A 21,591-nucleotide genomic window follows, 5' to 3' on the forward strand; every position below is an offset into this window, starting at 1 on the left:
TCTATATCCCTACTTATAATTGCAATAGTCTTTCTTCCTAGGTACATGTGGATATGAGGTATACATAAACACAAAAGGGATAACTTGTGAAAGTGCTAAAAATAAAAAAAGACTGTCCGGATGTAAAAGTATGTAACGCTTACTCCACTGGGGGTTTTTCAGTGGCTGTGCTAAAATGATAGCTTAACTCAATGTGGGAAGTTTGCAGTGCCATCTACAATATTAAACGCAACTCTGGAAACCGCTTGCATTTATTTCATGGCCAGTCAATTCAGTTAGAAATAGTTTTCCAAACAGTAATGAGAATTTTTTTATCTAACACCCAAATACTTAAATCACAAGCACTAAAATATGGGGCACCAAAAAAAATCAATTTAACAGCCTAGGTGATTATTTACTTAAAACAATAGTATGTTCAAATCAGCATTGGCACATGCCTGTTAACATCTGATGTCTCTGTTTTACAGTGTGACAATAAGATAAGTAACTCCAGCATGGATAAGAAGTAATTACAATCATTCATTATAGTATTTCATTCTGGAGTGGAACTGCTTTCCTTACATTTGGCATGTTATATGTTGTTTCAGCCAAACTCTAGATCAACAAAATTTGTGGAAGATTTGAATTTGGTGTCACGTGTCCTGAAAAACTCTTTGGCATGGCCTCTCACAGTTTCTATAGACCCAGAGGATGATTGAACTCCATTTCTAATGCTGTCTTCTAAGTGATGAGGTTCAGTCAATCTCTACACTGTAAACTCGTTGTGGGCAAGGACCGTGTCTGCCAAATCTGTTGTAGTGTACTTTGCCAAGTGCATAGTACAGTGCTCTGCACACAGTAAGCACTAAATAAATATCACTGTTTGATGGCTACTGAAGGCTTATGGAGTGCACAGCATTTGGGAAAATACAATGCAGAGAGTTTGTAGACACGATTCTTGTCCACAAGGAATCTAGAGCGAGAGAGATATTAAGTTACAGATGGGAGAAAGGCAGAGTATAAGGTCATGTATATAAGTGCTTGGGGGCTTGGTATCAAAGTGCTTTAGAGGTACACAACCATACAGCATAAATGATGCAAAAGGGAGGGTGAAACATGTGGGGAAATGAGGGGTAAGTCAAGGAAGGCCTTTTGGAGATATGATTACCTTCCTTTACTTCAGTAGTCTGATTAATGATACCATGTGTTTCATTTGCTGTCTCTAGGGTAAATAAATCAAGGCTCTTCTTTTCAAACTCTCTTCTGAGTAAGCTTTTTCTCTAGAATTCATATTTTGTCAAACTTTTCCTCTCTAGAATTTGTAAGATTTGGGATTTCACTTCTTTAGCTTTCCCTAGAACTAGAGTTAATTTCCAAACAAAAGATATACAAATCCCAAGGTCTTGTAGGGAAAGTAATTTGCATTATGGAAGCTCCAAACGTCTTCCTTCTCCCATACTGAGAAAACAGAACTATCCTGGTTCAGGATTTGGGTCTGGGCCTAAGACTTGGAAAACCAGGAAAAGCTAAATGGGGCTGGAAGTCCATGTGGCTATGAGTGGGCCTACAGTAGACTTGGATGGTCTGATACCTTTCCAGTATCATGTTGCTGTCAAGCAAACTATAGGGTAAAGTCTAATGAAGGGAACAATTAATAATAAAACACATAATTGTTGTGGTGTTTAAGTGCTTTCTAAGTGCCAAGCTCTGAGTTCTAATCCTAATCCTGCCACTTGTCTGCTCTGTGACCCTAGGCAAGTCACTTCTCTGGGCCTCAGTTACCTCATCTGAAAAGTGGGAATTAAGACTGTGTGCAATCTGATTAGCTTGTATCTCCTCTGGCTCTCAGTACAGTGCGTGGCACATACTAAGTGCTTAACATAAACCATTTTTATTGTTAAAAGCCCTATATTAAGCACAGGGGTAGATAATAAAACAGCCTACATGAGGCTCACAGTATAAGAGAGAAGAAGAACAGCTATTTAATTCCCATTTTACAGATAAGGGAATTGAGAAGTTAACCGACTTGCCCAGGGTCACACAGACAAGAGATGGAGTTGGGTTTATAACTTAAGTATCTTGACTTCTAGTCCTGTGCTCTTTCTACTAGGCCATGCTTGCATTTTTATTAATAGTAAATTAATGATATTAATTGTGGCATTTAAGTGCTTACTGTGTACCAGGCACTGTATTAAGCACTGGAGCGGATATAAGCAAATCAGGTTGGACTCAATCCTTGTCACACACGGGGGCTCTCAATCTTAAGTACCATGAGATGAGGTAACTGAGGCACAAAGAAGTGAAGTGATTTGCCCAAGGTCACACAGCAGAAAAGTGGTGGAGCTGGGATTAGAATCCAGGTCCTTCTGACTCCCAGCCACTTGCTCTGTCCACTACTTAGCGCTGCATTTTGTAACAGGATTTTAAGAATTAAATGTTCCCTCACTAGAACTGAATCTGTTTAGAAATTATAAGGTCTTTACTTTGTTAAATGCATAGTGCCTTGTTATTTTTCCCAGTATTCAGACCTTCCTCTAGTTTTAGTAAAGTATATTATTCTTTGTGTTTAAAATGCCAGATCTGCATCTCATGCCTTTAGTATAATCCATTCCTGGGCATGGCAGTCCCTGGATATTGATAGACTCCTTCGTAACCTTGAGAGGTTCTTGAGGGGGCCGATTATAGAATGGAAAGCTGGGAACCCTGAGTTTACAAAGTCCTGTCTGTGGGAACCAAAGCCTCTAAGGAAAGGCCTGAGGTATGGAGGCTAAATCAGGCTTGGTTTTGCCTCATGAGTTTGAAATGGAGGTACAGCCAGGGCAATTAAACCATCGCAGTTCTGAGCGGATGTATGGATATATGTTGCTCTGAGATGGTATAAGAAAAGAGAAAAGGACCTATTAAACTTTACCCCTTGTGGAACCCACTCGCCACCAGCAGAATGCATGTGTGCCTTTATTACTTTCATTTTGGGTGACTTTGCAAGCAGTTGTCTTGTGAGGAAGAAGTTATGACCAGCACTGATAAATTATAAATAAATATTGTCTTGGATTTATAGCCACATATTTTCAAAAGGTTACAAGGTTTATTTGTACTTTCTTCCCCACAACATGTCAGGGAAGTTTGGATAGGCAAAGCTTCTTTTACCCCAATTTTGCTAGTCTGGTCTCTTTTGAATGAATATATTGCTGAGGAGATTTGTCACGTATATTTTCCAGCGTATTTCTGATACATATTTCAAATTCAATCTGTTTCATTGAGAATTAACAAACTGAATTTTCCATCTGTTCTTCCAGAATTCAAATACAACATGAGCTGCATCTCAAAAACAAAGATGTTAAAGACTGTTTTGGGTGAAGTTTTGTCCTGTGCTCAGTTTCTCATCAAGTCTTATTGTTTCCTAGTCACTGTGTCAGCTGGTCCACAGCAGATTGACAGTATGAGCAATAGGACATTGATTGGAAAGACACCACTTCCACACACATGCCAGGGAACAACTGGTTTCCTTGTGGCAGTTGTCACAACAGGTTGCATGTTGCCTTGGTTAGAATCTTACCCTCAAGTTCTACAGCTCTGTAAGCTTTGGAGGAGCTTTAATGAGAAGACCAACAGGTGAGACCATTTCCAAAGAAATATACTGAGAAAAGGAGCCGTTTACTTCTCCTCCGTTCTTGGGAAATGTATTTTGGTAGGGTTTTTTGGGGTGGTTACTCTTGGAGAGTGACACAGATAGTGGTCTAGTTCAGCTTCCCTAATTACTTCAGGATTTGGGGACTGATTCCAATACTAGATGCCTCTCTGTTTCTTGTTTTGTTTTTTATTTTTGTAAATGGGACTCTACTGCCTGTCATTATCTACACTGAACAGCAAAATTCCACATAAAGCATGACAGCTTTTCTTTTACTGAGATATGGTTTATATGTGCATAACTTCATATGATTTTCTTGGGTGTGTATTTATAGAAAGAGATGTATTTATAGAGAGAGTGGTACTTAAACATATATAATATGAAGAGTGATTTAAAGTGTTGGACTTACAGGAGTATTTGAGAAATAAAACTATATTTTGACAATTAGCATGTATGGCCTTTTTTCTAAAAATGTAGTTTTAGAAATTTGACACTGAGAATTCAAGCTTCTGCTTCAGCATAATGTTGATCCAACTCTAAAGCTTCAAGCTGCTGACACCAGTATCAGTGGGCATTGAAGCAGAAGCCTTGATGCTACTTTAATTTTTTTGACTGCTGACTATGGGGATTTTATTTACCTAGTTAAAAATTACATATAGTGCAGCCTCTAGATTTTTCTCAAGGATGTTTTGTATAATAATAATAATTATGGTATTTGTTAAGTACTTACTATATGCCAAGCACTGTTTTAAGCTCTGGAGTAGATGCAAGGTAATCAGTTTGTCCCATGTGGGGCTCAAAGTCTTAATTTCCATTTTACAGATGACATAAACTGAGGCACAGAAAAGTTAATGGCTTGCTCAAGGTCACACAGCTGACGAGTGGCAGAGCTGGCATTAGAACCCACAACCTCTGACTCCCAAGCCCGTGCTCATTCCACTAAGCCACACTGCTTCTCGATGATGTATGATGTAGTGTACACTTGTTAGATGCCCATGTGGTACTGTGTCCAACCTTCTTACCTTATAGCTGTCTCATAGTAAGGAGCTTAGCAAATACCGCAATTATTGTTTTGGTTATTCATTGTATTCATAGTGAATTGTATTTGGAAAAGCTAACACAATATTTTTGATTGCAAAATTTAAAATTTAAAATGACCATTGTGAGCCACAGTAGAAGTAAAATAACCGCTTTTGAAAAACCATCTTACCCAATATTGCTATAAGGAGTAATACTTTTAAACTGTACCTTTAAACCAATGATAAAGCTGTTTACATAAAGTGCCAAATTTTAAAAAGTATCATTAATAAATGGAAGAAACATCTCTCTTTGCCAACTTCTTGCTTTCCAAAGATAGCAAAGATAGATAAGAGGTGCCTTTCATATGTGTCACTTGTAAGGGCCTGAAGGTTCAATAACTAATTATGGGGCACAGCAACATTAATATGTGGTGCCTGTCACCAGTTAGAAATGCTTAAATACTGTAAAATTAACTATATGACTTTCAGCACAGTTAAATGTCAGTACTAGAGTAACATAAACAATCTGGTCAAACTCAAAACCCCCACTAAAAGCTAGAACAATTGAAGCAGGGGAAAGCTGGAAACTGGTTATCCAAATTATGGCATACCACATGTAAAGGAGTTCTAAGTATAACTGGAATGACAGCTTATCCTGGTGGAGAAAGCATGGGACTGGAGTTGGAAGCCCCAGGTTCCAGGCTGTCTCTGCCACTTGTCTGCTGTGTGACCTGGGTCTAGGCATTTAGGCTCTCTGGGCCTCAATTTCCTCATTTGTAACTGAATTGAATAACACCTTAAAACCTAAGCCCTATTTATAGTCACAGGGCAACAGGTTCCATTAGGCTGATTTCAGAGTCTCCTCCCCTACTTTTTTTTTTTTGGTTAGATAGCAATTAAGAAGCTCAAGAATTTGTAGTAATGAGCTAGGAAATAAACCCATGGTGCACTAACTGACTATATTCCAAGTTGCTCATAGAAGAGATTTGTTGAATTTTTTTGATAGATTTAAACATAGGGAATCCAACTGTGTAGCCAATTTTAGATAAAATTGTGGAAATAAATGAAAATTTGGTGCATGCAAATGAGGTAAGTAGACTATTTCAAGACTCTTCTTTTTTAAAAAAAAAATTAACTCTGGAAAATACAAGATTTATGAGTCTTCTAAATGAATAGCCATTTCAAAAGTGTGGGTTCTTTATGTCCAATTATGGAGCTGTGGGAAATTGGTATTTTTTGGAGGTCGTTTATCTTTCTATTCAAAAAAATTAATGATTTTTTCATATATAGTCATATAGGCAGCAGACTCATTTTAAGTGATGGTTTAATCCCTATCTTTACAAACCAGAGGGCAAGTATCTTTTAACCATGAATGTCGAAAAGTACAGGGCTTATTTCGGTGTATTAAATTGTATCAATTTGCCAACTGGTTAGATCAAAGCAACAATTCTTGTGATTCACAAATACATCTTTCCACCATATCATATTTAATATTTGAGAATAAGAGAAAATAATTCACTGAGTCCAACTTTAACTCTCCTAATCAGGGGAAGCAGCGTGGCGCAGTGGAAAGAGCCTGGGCTTCGGAGTCAGAGGTCATGGGTTTGACTCCCGGCTCTGCCACTTGTCAGTTGTCTGACTGTGGGCAAGTCACTTAACTTCTCTGTGCCTCAGTTACCTCGTCTGTAAAATGGGGATAACTGTGAGCCTCACGTGGGACTACCTGATTACCCTATATCTACCCCAGCGCTTAGAACAGTGCTCTGCACATAGTAAGTGCTTAACAAATACCAACATTATTATTAATCAAGCACTTTTTGGACACAATGTTTCTGACCATAAGGATAATCTTAGTCCTCAGAAGCAACTCAGTAAATTTTTCAGTTACTAGATCTGTAATGCACAGAACTGAGGCTAGTTTCAATTTATAGATAGTTTTAATAATTCAGATTTTCTTGGTCTATTTTGAAAAATCAAATTGTGGTTATATTGGATTACCCATCATGCAGATGACAAAAATCCAAAGACAAATATATTACCTATAGAACCTAATAACCTATATAACTATATTTGGTGGTGAAGAGCTGCATGTTCTGTCATTCTTCATTGGCTCCTTCCCCACTGTTTATTATCATGCCCATATATCTTTACAGAGCCAGTGCTCCCCTGACCCTGCCAACACTCCCATTATCGAGCCCTCATGCCAAACTATTATGGGCAGGGGAATGTGTCTGCTATTTCTTTTGTATTGTATTTTTCCAAGTGCTTAGTACAGTGCTGTGCACATAGTAAGCATTCAATAAATACCATCAATTGATTAATAGTCACTATTCCTGTTTATTCAGTACATTTGTTTACTTTGATGAGAAAACTTGTTTTTGAACTTACACTGCGCTGGAAGAAACTTGCACATTAATTTAATATATTTCCATAGATATATTTAAATGCAAGAAAACTTGAAATTTTTTCTCAGAAAATGTCTCATGCTAATTTGAATCTTGCCACATAAACTTTGGTCAATTTTGAAAAACATTCATTTTCAAGCCCTCCTGCACCAAGGAATTTCTCTACATGCTGTACTGGAAATTCTTTTGGGAGTTTCCAGTCTCCCTTTCAGTTCCTTTTTCAAATGATCAAATAATTGGAATAATAAGGTTGGAAAAAGAGCCTGAAATTAATTACAGTTTAAATACATTGACCGATAAAGAGCTAATTAAATATTTAACAAATTTTAATCATTATGGTATTCACTTTGTAAAATGAACTAGAAGATGGAACTTTTAATATCCTTTTTACTAAAAGGTCCGCATTGTTTCATAATTATTAATCATATCTCTCAAGGTCAGAAATGAGGATGTTTTCTTCCAAAGGTGCAATTCCAGAGTTTGTTGATGTGTAATAGGTAATTCTGAAAGCTGAAAATCTTCTGAAGAGACGACTGTTTAACTTGTACAGGCAGAAGGAGAATGTGGAAAAACCCAAAATTACAATCAGTGTTACTGTCACTGCAAGGGGTATGAAACCATGGCTCGGTGCTGAAAAAGGTGGAAAAAGGAAAATTTCAGTAACAATGGAATGTGTTATCCTATAAATATAATTATTTTTTATCATTAATTTCCCATAGAAATAAAATAATTCACAGTTGTTAAAAAAATTTACCTTTTCCAGCCCAAATGTTTAGGTCATTAGCATCTGAAACAGAATATAGAAAATCCTGGGTCAAATGTTATTTGAACAGTTCAAATTAGTTCATAAGTCTTATTTGTTCTCATTCAAATTAGTTCATAAGTCTTATTTATTCTCTTCATGTCATATACTATATTCTACAAATCATACAATACTTCCCATGCTCTAGTCTTGGGGAGTTATGTTCTAAGGACAGAATAGGCATTATCTCATAAACTTAAACTAGGTTGCTTTTGGAGTTTATTTTTCAAATGCTGACATCCTACATGATCCAAGTCTTTACAGGGCTAACTAAAAACTGAAACAAAGTCATGGAATTTGAATTATTCTTAACAATATATGATAACTGATTTACTAAGCTAGGGATATTAGAGGATTTGACCCACATTCTTTTGGTTTCAAGGTTAAAAATCATGGCCTCTGTGTTTGAAATCATCCCTATTCAAGACAGGGGCCTATAACAGATACTATTGATTCTGCTGAGTGTCTTAATTTGTGTCCTAGATGGAGTCCTTCTTTGCTGTTTTGCTATTCTGTATCACAAATTAAGATATTAAATTCAAGAGGGAGCTTTTATTTTAAATTGATTTCCATCTTGCAATAAACTCAGGCCTTAGTCACACTTCTTAGTGTGAGGTAGGTTCTTAAGAAGCTGATGTTCCAGGCCAGTGATCTTCACTTGGCACTTTTAGTGCTGCTTACCTGAGAGAGAAGATTCTCACTTTAGGTCTAGGCATATAGCACTGGTCTGCAAGTTTTATAAACAATTTTTAACATCGATATGATTCATTTAATGTGAGCAGACCTTTCTATATTTGTCATTTACAATTAATTTAATGGTAAAAACTTAGCAAGAATGCTGGGTACAGTGGGTGGATGGAGTGTTTTGTCGGGAATGATGATTGAAATCTTGAAACCTCAGGATCCAGAACCTGTGCAGAGGAATTGATTATAGGGCTAGTGGCTTGCACAGCTTCACTCACACTTTCTCATCCCTGCCAGTCACTTTTGTGCTGGGGCATGAGGGTGAAACACATTACGAAGTAAATGTGCAGTTTCTGGCCAAGTTAGCCAGCTCTAAACAAAACCAGAACTAGAAACCAAGTCTCCTGATTCCCATAGAAGAGCTTTTTCCACTAGGTTATCAGCAGGGTTCATGGGCACAATAAACTTACCATGTTATAGAAAGACCAACTTTTACCTTCTCGTATAAAAATATAATTATGGTATTGAGCTATTATATGCCCAGCACTGGGCTCTGCTGGGGTAGTTACGAGCTAATTAGATCGGACACAATACCTGTCCTATATGTGGCTCACAGTTGAGAAAGATTAGGCAATTTAAACCTCATCATTTTACAGATGCGAAAAGTGAGAGAAGTTGAATGACTTGCCCAAGGTCACACAATAGGTTAACTAATGGAGCCAGGACTAGAACCAAGCTAGCTGCTAGCCCTGTGCAAACCACCTCCAATTAAACCATTCATTCATTCATTCATTCATTCATTCAATAGTATTTATTGAGCGCTTACTATGTGCAGAGCACTGTACTAAGCGCTTGGGATGAACAAGTCGGCAACAGATAGAGACAGTCCCTGCCGTTTGACGGGCTTACAGTCTAATCGGGGGAGACGGACAGACAAGAACAATGGCACTAAACAGCGTCGAGGGGAAGAACATCTCGTAAAAACAATGGCAACTAAATAGAATCAAGGCGATGTACAATTCATTAACAAAATAAATAGGGTAACGAAAATATATACAGTGAGCGGACGGGTACAGTGCTGTGGGGATGGGAAGGGAGAGGTGGAGGAGCAGAGGGAAAAGGGGAAAATGAGGCTTTAGCTGCGGAGAGGTAAAGGGGGGATGGCAGAGGGAGTAGAGGGGGAAGAGGAGCTCAGTCTGGGAAGGCCTCTTGGAGGAGGTGATTTTTAAGTAAGGTTTTGAAGAGGGAAAGAGAATCAGTTTGGCGGAGGTGAGGAGGGAGGGCGTTCCAGGACCGCGGGAGGACGTGACCCAGGGGTCGACGGCGGGATAGGCGAGACCGAGGGACGGCGAGGAGGTGGGCGGCAGAGGAGCGGAGCGTGCGGGGTGGGCGGTAGAAAGAGAGAAGGGAGGAGAGGTAAACTATTGGCTCCCTCTGTTGTATGTGTTTTATACTTTAGATAAACCTATTCTTTGAATTTTAAATATGAAAGAATCCAGAGCTGGGTGAGGGGTGAGAAAAGAGCAGATTTTTCTACTACTGGTAACACCCACCTGTCTCCATTTTACATATGAATCCTTTTTTTTCTGTGCATGGACATAACTGCCACACAGCATCTTTGGTATTCATAGCAATGCAAAGCTGAGTCTTGAAACGATCTAAGTCCGGTTCCCTTATACCCCAGTTTGAGAGTTCTGCAGGAGAACCATCAAACCATGTGATGGTTCCATCTGTAGCAAAAATATTAAGTTGTTTTTCATTATCCGCAGAATTTGTAATTAAATTTTTTCTTCAACCACACATGGGTTTAATGCAAATTTATTTCGTGATCATAAAATCAACATCAAATAACATGTATTAAGCACCCAGAGGAACATGATATTAATCATGCCTCAAACACTAAAAAATGGATGAGTGTCTTAAAAAAAAATTCTGACTTAATTACACCAAATGGCCCACTGAAGTGAAGGACTCTTATTTTTTCTTCATCTATCAAAGTAAGAGCTTAAACATAGAGGAGAAAGCAGAAGTCTATCTTTCTCAAAAAGATTCATATACTTTTCCATTCCTGGCGAGGAACTATCACTATAACATAATCATTTGTGCCTCAAACATCACTTCCCAAGTCCCCTTGGACATTTATAGCCCTTTCCACCTCAGATGATAGGAACACTTTTCATGTCCTTTGCCATATCACCAACCCATTCAGCAAATATGTGATCACAATGTCAGTATGTTCCAGCTTAGTGTTAGCAGACCCTGAAGCAATATGATAAACTTCAAACGCTTTGTAAAGTCACTTGAAAACAAGCTTGCAGGATATTCGAAGGGCATCTGAGTTTGCCTTTTGATGTTCTAGTTAACCTCGATGCAGCAAAAAGCACCTTCTAAATCATTTATACCTTGTGTCTTCCCTTGCATTTTCTTTCTTAAAGCTAGCTGAGCATTGGGAACGTGTCTACTAATTCTGTTCTATTGTGCTCTCTGAATGTTCTGCACTCAGTAAGCCCTTAATAAATGCCATTGATTGATCAATTTCTTTCTCCTTCCCCTTAGACCCTATTGGGGATCCAAAATAAGAAAACATCAGTACAAATAGAAGCTCCTCGTTGACAGCCTAGTTCATAGCCAAGTTACTGTCTTTATGTGCCTTACCCCATTTCTCTCCAAATCACTTACTGTTACTATCAAATTGAGCATTCAGCCAGACCATCGGGACAGAGGAATGATAGGCATGGAGCTCTTCTAAGAGGAATGAGTTTTCCACCTCTTCTTTAATAGTTAATAGATTGGATCCTTCAGATGAAACAAAAAAATCAACTCAATTTAAAATTGAGCTTATTCACCTCAAACAGTTTTAAAATAAAAAAGCTGGAATTGTTGCACTCTTTTTTTTCAGCTCTGAATTGATTGCCCTTCGAAATGATCATTTGAAGCAAATTACTTTGATAATTTGAAGCAAATTACTTCTGGTTTAATATTTGCATAGCAATTAAAGTCCACCTCTACTAAAAGGTACAAAATGAAATATTGTAGAGTGGACATTCAGAAGTTATAAACATTCATTATATATATATATGTATATATATATATATATGTGTGTATATATTTGTCATTTACAATTTATAATGTACATATATATGTGTATATATATATATATATGCCTCTTCAATCTCGAAGAAGATGTTTCTAACAATGAAATTCACCTATAAATATGAATGTGGCATCACACCATCAGTAGGACTTACACTTGAATTGTTTTTTATTAGTGGTGTTGGTTTGTGCTGAGTTATTTCACATTCCTTTGCCCAGCCTTCCTGAAGCCAACAGCAGCAATGGAAAATGAACCCAGTGTGCCCTCATTCGGTTTGGTAACATAGTGGATAAATATTCATACTGTAATCTTTAAAAGTCATAATATAAATTACCAGTTTGAAATTTCAGCTGTTTGAAAACTTAGGAACCTAAATAAGTCATTGTGACTTTTCAAATTCCTCATAGTAAAGCTATTTTCAACCAATATTTTCAATTCCTCATAGTAAAGCTATTTTCAACCAAGACTCTTCAAATAACCTAAACAATTTTAAAAATTCAAATTTGGGAAAAGCAGTTTTTAGATTTGGCTTGTGCTTTTCAAAGTTAGGAATAGCTGACATGCAAAATCAAACCAAGAACACCATACTGTTTAATTAAGTACCAAGAATAAGAACTTATAAATTTGTATACCACCATTAATTACCTTGCCCTTTGCAAAATTTTTGTGCAGCATCAAAACTCATACTTTGTAGGACTGTGGAGAAACTGTAGCAATTATTTTTAAGTTTCACCCAGGGAAAAGATGTTTCTGAGCAGAGCCCTTTGAATTCACTTAGACTTGTTTCTGTGGACAAAAATAATCATTTAGGATAGTGACCAGACTTATTTGTATATTTTCATTTCTGACCTGACTGTAAGGATCCAGAAAATGTAATGATGTAATATTTCCAAGATTCCTATAAAATGCTTTAATTTTTAAAAATAAGCTAACCAAGATGTTAAGTAGAAATAAACTAGATACAAGTAGCTTTTGGTCACATCAATACTTACATTAGTGGTCCACTGTAATTTGGGGAGAGGGAACCTATTGACTGGCTTTTAAGGTACTTTTGCAAGAAAGGGCTGTAGAACTGACATATTTCAAATTGCCTCCTGTTCCCAGAAACAGCTTCCCAAAGAACTAGGGATGGTGGTTCGGAGTTGTGACTGAATGAATCTTTATGGAACAGAGTTAGCCAAAGGGGTCCTAGGTTAGTTTTGGAAAGTGTGTCTTGTGATAATATTTATGCATCAGATAGATTGATGAATGAGTGATCTCCTTTGTTCATCATTTATCGTCACTTTGTTTTTTCTTAAACTGAAGCATAGGACTCCCAAGTCTTGAAAGGTTCCTCTCACAAGGGATGAGAGGAAATGGGAGAAAGAGGTAATAGAAAATGGCAATGGAGACAGAGCTGGGAGGTGTAGCCATGGGATGGAAGCCCTTTTTACCCTTGCATGTCTTTCATCATACACTTTTAATCCTGGCCTTGGTTTAAAAATGGAGCAATAGGGGTGAAAAATGCACTTACTACATTTTTGAATTAGCTCAGTGGGAACTTACCAGTTGGCACATGGCAGACTGCTCCTTGCAGAAGTGTTTCACAGTCAGCACTTTTCCAGCCTCCATTGATATCCACCAAAGTACAGCCACCCAAAGATGGAGATTCATCTTCCCAGTAAGCAAATGAGGACTTGGTACCATCTGACCACTCAAAATTAAGACCATTCTGCTGAGGGAAGTTAAACGTTAAGTTCCTGGCTGAACTCTAGGTTTGTGGGAAGACAGTCCAGTTATGCAAGCTTAGCTCTACTTCCACATTTCACATCTAGGCCCAAACTATACTGACTGGCTTCTAAGGTGCTTTTGCAAGAAAGGGCTGTAGAATTGATATATTTAAAATTGTCTCCTGTTCCAGGAAACAACTGCCCAAAGACTTAGGGATGGTGGTTCGGAGTTGTGGCTGAATGAGTATGGAACAGAGTAGCCAAAGGGGTCCTAGGTTAGTTTTAGAAAGTATGTCTTCTGATAACATTTATGCCTCAGATAGATCGATGAATGAAGTCTTCTCAGAAGCACACCATCCATGAGTAGGGCCCTGTAAAGTAGGGCCAAAATAGGGCCCTAGAACATCATGGAGGTAAGGCTCGAAATACTAGTCTATTGGTTTCTAAATCTCTCTTGGCCCCTGGGATTCTGGTAACATTTGAATATTTCCTCCCCTGTCTGGGGTTCCAGGGCAAGAAGGAAGGACTTGTTATGATGAGCCTCAAAGTTTACCGGCTTTGTGTAGCTAAGGAAACTGACCAGAGATAACCTTCATATTCTTGAAACTTATTTTTCAAGCAGGTGGCAAATTCTCTAGGTAAAAGCTACTTATTTCAACTTTATCAAATGCATTACCCTGAGGATACACTTTGAAAAAAAAATCTGCATTTATGAACATTCAATAAAAATCCATTACATATACATACATCTGAGGTAAACAGTCCAATCCAATGGGCATGTCCAAGTTGGTTAACAAGAACAGTGAGAAAAGATTGACGAAATTGATCTGTAATGCTGACCAATTCTGCTCCATTTGCTGCACAGATGTCTAAAGCCATATACCAGGTCATATTTCCACCAATAACTTTGAAAGTTCTGTTTCCATATTGTAAGGTGCTGGATGTTGGGTACATAGTGGATGCATTTGTGTTATGCTTGGATGTATCTAGCAGATGAATCACAAAGACTCATTAGTGACAGCTGGAAAGGAGTTGGGTATTTGCCTGAGACCAATTTCTCTCACACCAGCTGATGTTGCTCTCAGTATCAGTAGCAGATTTTTCCCCTAATGTTCTGATTCTTTATTTCGTATGCTGTTAATGATTCCAACCATCTTTTTATGTTGAACTCAAAAATGGATCTAAAGGGCACTGAACAAGGGGTAAATGTGGCCATATTTTCTGGAACTCTAAGTGGATTAGAGTAGATATTCCAGAGCGAGAAAAAGGTAGAGAAGGGAGACAGAGGAAAGAAGGAGAGACATACAGACAGAACATAGGAAGCACCAGTAAACAATCATCCACAGTATCACTCAGGCACACATCCATACTTGCAAACCTCCAGAAGAATGTACTCAGTATAAATGTGACTTGATATGGAGCAGAACAGCAATAGCAGTTAGTAAGAGTACTTAAGAAAGAGCATTGGTGAATGCAACCCCCATCACTGTTTCCTTCTTTGGAGTTTCTTCAACCCGTCTCTTGTGGAACTCACGAGATGCAGAAGTTCCAGAAAATCAGCCACTGTGGCAGGAATAATCCTTCTTTTTACTTGCTGCTCCTAATGCTCAGCTCTGGAGTGGATCTCTAGTCTCTGTATAATGGGTCTATGCCATTCTGAGAATTGGGGAACCCCTACTCATTGCCTGAAGAGGCAAGATGTGGAAAGGGTGAATCATGAAATTTTAGAGCTGGAAGAGACCTAAAGAGATAACCTGGTCCATTTTTTGCCCACAGGGAGGCTGCTATAGTCACTTGGACCTGGTCTCTAATATTTTCCCTAAAGCTGTCCAAGGATGGAAATTCCAAAGTTCCCTTGGTTGTCTAATTCAATTTGTTTTATCACCCAGATAGTTAAGTTGTCCAATGCAAATCACACCTGCTTTAATTGTAACATTTCTTTTTGCTCTGCCCTCAGCGGACCCGAGGAATAACTGGTCTCTGTGCATGGTCCCAAAAAAAGGCCTTCATATAATTGGGGAATCTTATTGCCACCCCCTTAACCTTCTCTAAGATGAACAAATCCAGTTCAATTAATCTTTTGGCTTATGACTCATTTTTACTAATTTAATTATTTTTGTTCCTCTTTTTGCAACTCTTTCCACTTTTTCTGTGTCCCGTAAAACACTGTCCCAAACTGGACATAATAATAAAACCTACTCAGTACAGAGTATAATGGAAGAATTTCAGACTCTTGCATGTTTTATTTCTTTTCTATATCAGCACACTGATAGATGATTCAACTTGTAGTAGACTGATTTCTTTTCTCCCAGGTCTTTTTCTCCTGAACTTTTGCCTAGCCAGTTCCTTATTTATGTTTTTGTTTGAAGTATATTGAACGTGTCCCTATTTCACCCATCTTTTTAAAGACCAATTTCCCAGTTTGTCTCCAGGGCTTATTTCAGTGTTTAAGAAATAAGCTTTCATTTTAGGTTGCAAGAATGGGAGGTTGAGAGAGTTACTGTTATTGGCATTAAAAAAAATTCCTTAGGGAGGAAAATGTGGCTTAATTTAAGATGGGGCAGGAGAGAAATACCCTTGAAGATATGGTTTCTGGTTCAAATTTATGAAATTAACCTGTGGGCAAGTTTATGTTGTAGGTTTTTCGCAAAGGCATTTAGTCCCAAGGCTCTCCCCAGTTTATCTGCCTCAAATTTGAGGTAATAATTGTGGCATTTACTATGTGCTAAGTGCTTTACTGTGGTAGATACAAGATATTCAGATTGAACACAGCCCCTGCCCCAACCAGTGTTCATATTCTAAGTATGAGGGAGAGCAGGTCACTGAACCCTCATTTTTCAGATGAGAAAATTGGCTTCAAATCCTGACTGCTATTGACCTGCTGCGGGACCTCTCACCAAGTCATTTAGCCTCTCTGGGTCCCCATTTCCTCATCTGCATAATGGAGAGAAAAATTCCTGCCTCTCCTTAAATTACAGGATTATTGTGAGGATTAGGCAATGATTTATGTGAAATGGCTTTGAAAAAATAAGTGATGTATAAATTCAAATAATTACTAGTAGTTCATTATCATTACTTTTATTTTTAGACTTCTGGGGCAGGAGGAGCCCCGAAGCTCAGTTTCTGCAGCTCTCTATCATTTCCTACAGTACTAGCACGGTCCTCAGGAGATATTACTATCTGGGTAGCAAGTCAACCCAGATCAGAATGGCAGGGACACTTCTGAACATAGTCTTCACACTGATTAAATACAGAGTAGGAGACTAGTGTAATACTGTCAAATAGCAATAAAAATGAAAGTTTTCTTACCCTGCATTTTTTCGCAGATGTAGCCATAACTTTCTTTTCCACAGTCTTCTAAGTACCATTTCCCCGTAAAATGAAAATTAGGGTTACTTGATAGGAGAGCACAGAGATGAACTTGTTCTCGTAATTTGGTAGTATTTAGACTCTGACTCTGTAAGAAATGTGTACATTTTAATAATAAAAATCACAATGGGTGTCAAAGATATTATACAAAATTCCTAAATGAAATAAAAATCTTCATCACAGACTTTTTGTACATTTAGTGACACATTCCTTGACTAAGGCACTCCATCAGCTTTCTTCTCTTACCTATCACTCATTTCCTGCCAAACCTTCGCTCCTACTGCCTTTTCTTCCCAGGTTCAAATCGACACCATGCCTCATTCTCAGCTTTCCCATTTCCAATCCCCAGCTCTCGCCCTTCTTCCTACCTATACCTCCTTCTCCCTGCTAAACCTCAGCTCTCCCCTTATTCAAAGCCTTATAGTCTCCTCCAGGGACTTTTCCCATTTGTTTTCTGTTCCCCAGGTCTTGTTCCCTCAAATATCATCTCTACACTTTTGAACCACCTTAGCACCTATGCACTTAGAATCACCCAAAAGCCCTTCTGTACATATCACTTTACATACTTTACTATTTAAGCACTTCTTCCTCATGTCTTTAAATTATTTTATTTCTATTTACCCTCATTAGATTATAAATTCCTTGAGGGCAAGGTTTTTTTTGTATACCTCTACTGAAATCTCTCAATTGCTTTGGTACAGTCCTCTACATTCCATAGGGACTCAGCAACTACTGTCGATTGAACTATAGACTAACGTTAAGATAGTTAATAAACCATTTTGTTAGAAGAAAATAAAAATTAATACAACTTTTGAAAATTTAAAGCCTAATAAGAGTAAGCTTAAGTAAATCCTTGTTGATTGAGTTCTTTTATCAGACATTTTCTGAAAAATATATCTCAGAACTTACATTTATTATGTCAACTGGCAACCAATTAGAATATGCTACATGCTTTCCATTTAGCCATTCTTCATAATCACTGTTCTGTAAACCTATCCAAACATTAGCCTTCTGTCCAAAAAGATTCATAGTAATGAAAGCTGCAAACACATGAATATGTTACCAAAATTAATATCATATAAGCCATTTGGGTAATCATGTAACCGTGTATATAGCCATGATTGCTATATCTAAATGAAGGGGAAACCATTATAAATCAGAGGCTGGGGCTTTTTATTATTATTATTTCCTCATTGGGGGTAGTGCATTCTCCCTCACTTATATTTCACTTTAAATTTCCTGATCTAGCTGGCCCAGCCTGTGATAGCACCTCATTCAGTTAATGAAACACATTTAGTGTATTTAAATTATGATTGTTTAAACCAAAGAGACATCTCTGTATTACATTTAGATGCCCAGCTAGTTTAAAACCCAAATGAAACCAGAAGGATAACTCTTCAATAACTTAACCATTATGAAACTGAGCAGACTTCACATCCATTTGGGAATGCTGCACAGTGAGCCCTTTTGTTTCTAACCTGAAAGTGAGAACATTTCCAGCATCTTGTCATAATGACTTCTTGGTGCTGCCAAATGTGGAGTCACCCCAACATACTCTCTTGACCTTTATTTAAAATGCGATCTTTTCCTTCCAAACAAGAAAAATTTGAAGAGCAAATGAAAATAATTATTTATAATCTCCCCTTTGTGCTAAAGATCAGCCATTCCTTAGGTACGGGAGTGAAGAACCATTTGCACTCTCTTCCAGATTTTCTTCTTTGCCCATGCTTCAGTGGTACAGTGAAGAAAATGTAGAAAACTGCAGTAGGTTCCAAGGGTTAGGTGAACTGATGGCAAGCGGTCCTCAGTAAATTGGTTAGAGGTAAAAGTTAGGAATGCTAAAAGGGACACATTCAATTCTATTGATGATAGGCCTTAGTCTTGTGGATGGATGCCAAGGAAGGCAATTTTCTCCTTATTCCCTTCAGGATCTGTGGCTCTGGGTAGACATCAGTCCCTAGGGTTGTTGGACCATTAGTCTGATCCAGTAATGGTGTTAGTTATATTTTTAGAAATGTAAAAAGAGGGGCCTCAGCCAGCTAAAGAGCTGACTTGCCCTGTTTTGTGTGTGCAGGTACAGTCCTTCATCAAGGCAGAGAGATATGAAAGATGCTTTCAGGCTCCCTTCCCTCCTTACTATCTACCCTTTGAGCTGTGCACATAGAACCCCAACTCCTTGCCAAAGAAATTGCTGCGTTTACCCAGGCTCCCACTGAGGATGTATGGACAAGTCATTTGGGAAGAATTGCACTTAAGAATACCATACCTTGTTCTACTTCATTTTCAATGGATGCTAGAACCCCGTCTTCTTCAGCACAGGAATCCTGAGCAGACTTCCAACTCTTCAGCTTGCTTGGATCCTTCGGAATTTCCACCAGAAAACACTGTTGCCACAGTGAGAGAGGAAGTGTCGGTATGTTTTCCTCTGCCTTCCTCCTCAACCTCTCGCAGTGAATTCCAGCTTATCGAAGTCTGCGATCCTATACCCATACTGTGCAGTCAGCTTCAGGCTAAGCTTCCTTCCCCTCCCTTCACAAAGAAGGGAGTGCTTGTTTGGAGTAAAACGTGAGTTCTGAGTTCACGGGAAGTGAGTTTCTTCAGGGATAGAGAGCAAGTGCACACGTAGCGGTGGAGTTTTCAGACACAGAGAGATCATCTCAACTTCTGCAGTCTGTTTCTATATAGGTTACATTGCCCAGAAAAGTAGAGAGTTCACCGACTTATGGTGATTCCAGTAGATCTCACCTAGTGCATTGCAGATGAATATGCCAGTGAGGCAAAATATCCCACTGGTGAGCTATTTAGTGCCAGAGTTCCCACTAGTGGGCTTACCTTTACTCTCCCACGAGTTCAGCTGGGTTTCACTGTTCTGTGCTAGGAGTGCTAGGTTTCAAAGGGGAAGTCCCAGCTGTGCTGAGAGAGTTCCCCAAAGGGAAACTTGTCTAGTGTGGGAGCCTCCACCAAAGAAAATTCCTCTGCCACGCCATCCCAGAGGATAAACGTAGAGTCATCCTTAGAACTTCAGAAGGTCAAAACCTGATAGCATTCAGGGTATACGTGTTTACCTTGTCAGATGATGTGCCTGTGACCCAAGCCTTAGAACTTTCTAGGCTCTAGAGATAGATATTGGGGTACATTCTAGAAAGCATGATTTTTCTTTTCACCTCCTTTTGCTCCTTCACTACCATTTTAAAGGATGGCCCATGCCTGGGCCAGGAAAAGGGGTGACTACCATGTCAGATGCGTGCCTCTCCCAACATCCCTCTGCCTCCTCTATGATCTCTCCGTGGGGTTCATTCATTCATTCAATCGTATTTACTGAGTGCTTACTGTGTGCAGAGCACTGTACTAAGCACTTGGAAAGTACAGTTCTGCAACAGATAGAGACAATTCCTGCCCAACAACGTGCTCACAGTCTAAAAGATAAGACTTTAATATACTTTTTTATACTTTTTATGGGTTAATAGTACATATCTGTAATTTATTTATGATGATGGTATTTGTTACGTGCTTACTATGTGCCAGGCACTGTTCTAAGCACTGGGGTAGATAAAAGCAAACCAGGGTGGACACAGTCCCTGTCCCACATGGGGCTCACAGTCTTAATCCCCATTTTACAGATGAGGGAATCGAGGCACAGAGAAGTTAAGTGACTTGCCCAAGGTCACACAGCAGACAGGTGGCAGAGCCAGGATTAGAAGCCATGCCCTCTGACTCCCAAGCCCATGCTTTTTCCACTAAGCCAAGCTGCTTCTGTTTATTTCCACTAATGTCTGTCTCCCCACTAGCTCACTGTAGCCAAGAAATATGTCTACCAACTCTGTTATATTGTACTCTCCCAAGTTCTTAGGACAGTGCTCTGCACACAGTAAGAGCACAGTAATACCACCGATTGACTGACATGAGTACTGCCATTACCACAAACCAGGGAGGGTGTAGGGGTATGTCTAATTTGCTGAAAATTAGCTCTGACCCTGCATGAGATAATTATTGGAATTGTTATGCTAATGATACTAATGGACCATTCAGAAAAGCCCAGAACATCCCTAAATCGGCTCAATATATGGTGTGCAAAAAAGTGGTTGTATTGAGAGAGTTGTCAGGGGGTGAGGATGCAGCACTAAGACTTCATTATTTCCACAAAATGTACTGAAACACAGTAGTATGTCATGAAATATTAGTGAGCCTTATTGAGGTCACATCTCCAAGAGGCCTTCCCCAATTAAGCCCTCCTTTGCCTGACTCCCTCTCCCTTCCGCATCATCTGTGCACTTGGATTTGTGATCTTTGGGGATTTGATATTTGCCCCACAGCCCTTGTGTTTATATCTATAAATTATTTATCTATATTAATATGTCTCACCTTCTGTACTATAAGCTAGCTGGGCAGGGAATGTTTCTACCAACTCCGTTGTACGGTACTCTCCCAAGTGCTTAGTACAGTGCTCTGCACACAGTAAGTGCTCAATAAATACCATTGATGATGATAATTATAATTAAAACTAAGCACAGCACTCAAAAAAAATCTGTTCATTATTAATTTGCAAAATTTGGAAATTTGCCAGATTATGCTTCCTCTAATTGATGGTTGTTTGTCCAATTATTCTTTAAATTACTTTAAAAAATGGGACATAGTTTGATCTTGAGAGGAGTGTGGGGAATAGAAGTCAGGAGAGCTGGTTCTAGCCCTTGCCCTACCACTGACCTGCTGTGTAACCTTAGGCAAGTCACTTAATATTTCTTGGCCTCAGTTTCCCCCTCTGTAAAATGAGAATAAAATACCTGCTCTCCCATCTTTTGGGATTGTGAGTCCCAATTGGGGCAGGGACCAGGCGTGACCTCAGTCAAGTAATGAATGGTATTTATTACGTGCTTTCTCTGGTACAGAGTGCTGTACTAAGTG

At 38.7% G+C, this 21,591-nt stretch overlaps 1 protein-coding gene across 1 annotated transcript in view; it reads right to left on the minus strand.

The window, feature by feature from the left end:
• Positions 1-7,042: 7,042 nt before the first annotated feature.
• PLA2R1 (phospholipase A2 receptor 1) overlaps positions 7,043-21,591 on the minus strand; it is a 57,474-nt gene continuing 42,925 nt past the window's right edge. The window contains exons 20-29 of the mRNA XM_029071565.1: positions 18,956-19,073; positions 17,599-17,729; positions 16,630-16,777; positions 14,068-14,306; positions 13,157-13,322; positions 12,257-12,397; positions 11,197-11,313; positions 10,071-10,247; positions 7,786-7,818; positions 7,043-7,661 (exon numbers count right to left, since the gene is read on the minus strand). Of these exons, the coding sequence (XP_028927398.1) occupies positions 7,450-7,661; positions 7,786-7,818; positions 10,071-10,247; positions 11,197-11,313; positions 12,257-12,397; positions 13,157-13,322; positions 14,068-14,306; positions 16,630-16,777; positions 17,599-17,729; positions 18,956-19,073 (1,482 nt within the window). The 3' untranslated portion in view covers positions 7,043-7,449. The remainder of the gene's footprint in view (positions 7,662-7,785; positions 7,819-10,070; positions 10,248-11,196; positions 11,314-12,256; positions 12,398-13,156; positions 13,323-14,067; positions 14,307-16,629; positions 16,778-17,598; positions 17,730-18,955; positions 19,074-21,591) is intronic.

The sequence above is a fragment of the Ornithorhynchus anatinus genome, chromosome 9 (assembly GCF_004115215.2).
Source record: "Ornithorhynchus anatinus isolate Pmale09 chromosome 9, mOrnAna1.pri.v4, whole genome shotgun sequence".
In the NCBI taxonomy this organism is placed as follows: domain Eukaryota; kingdom Metazoa; phylum Chordata; class Mammalia; order Monotremata; family Ornithorhynchidae; genus Ornithorhynchus; species Ornithorhynchus anatinus.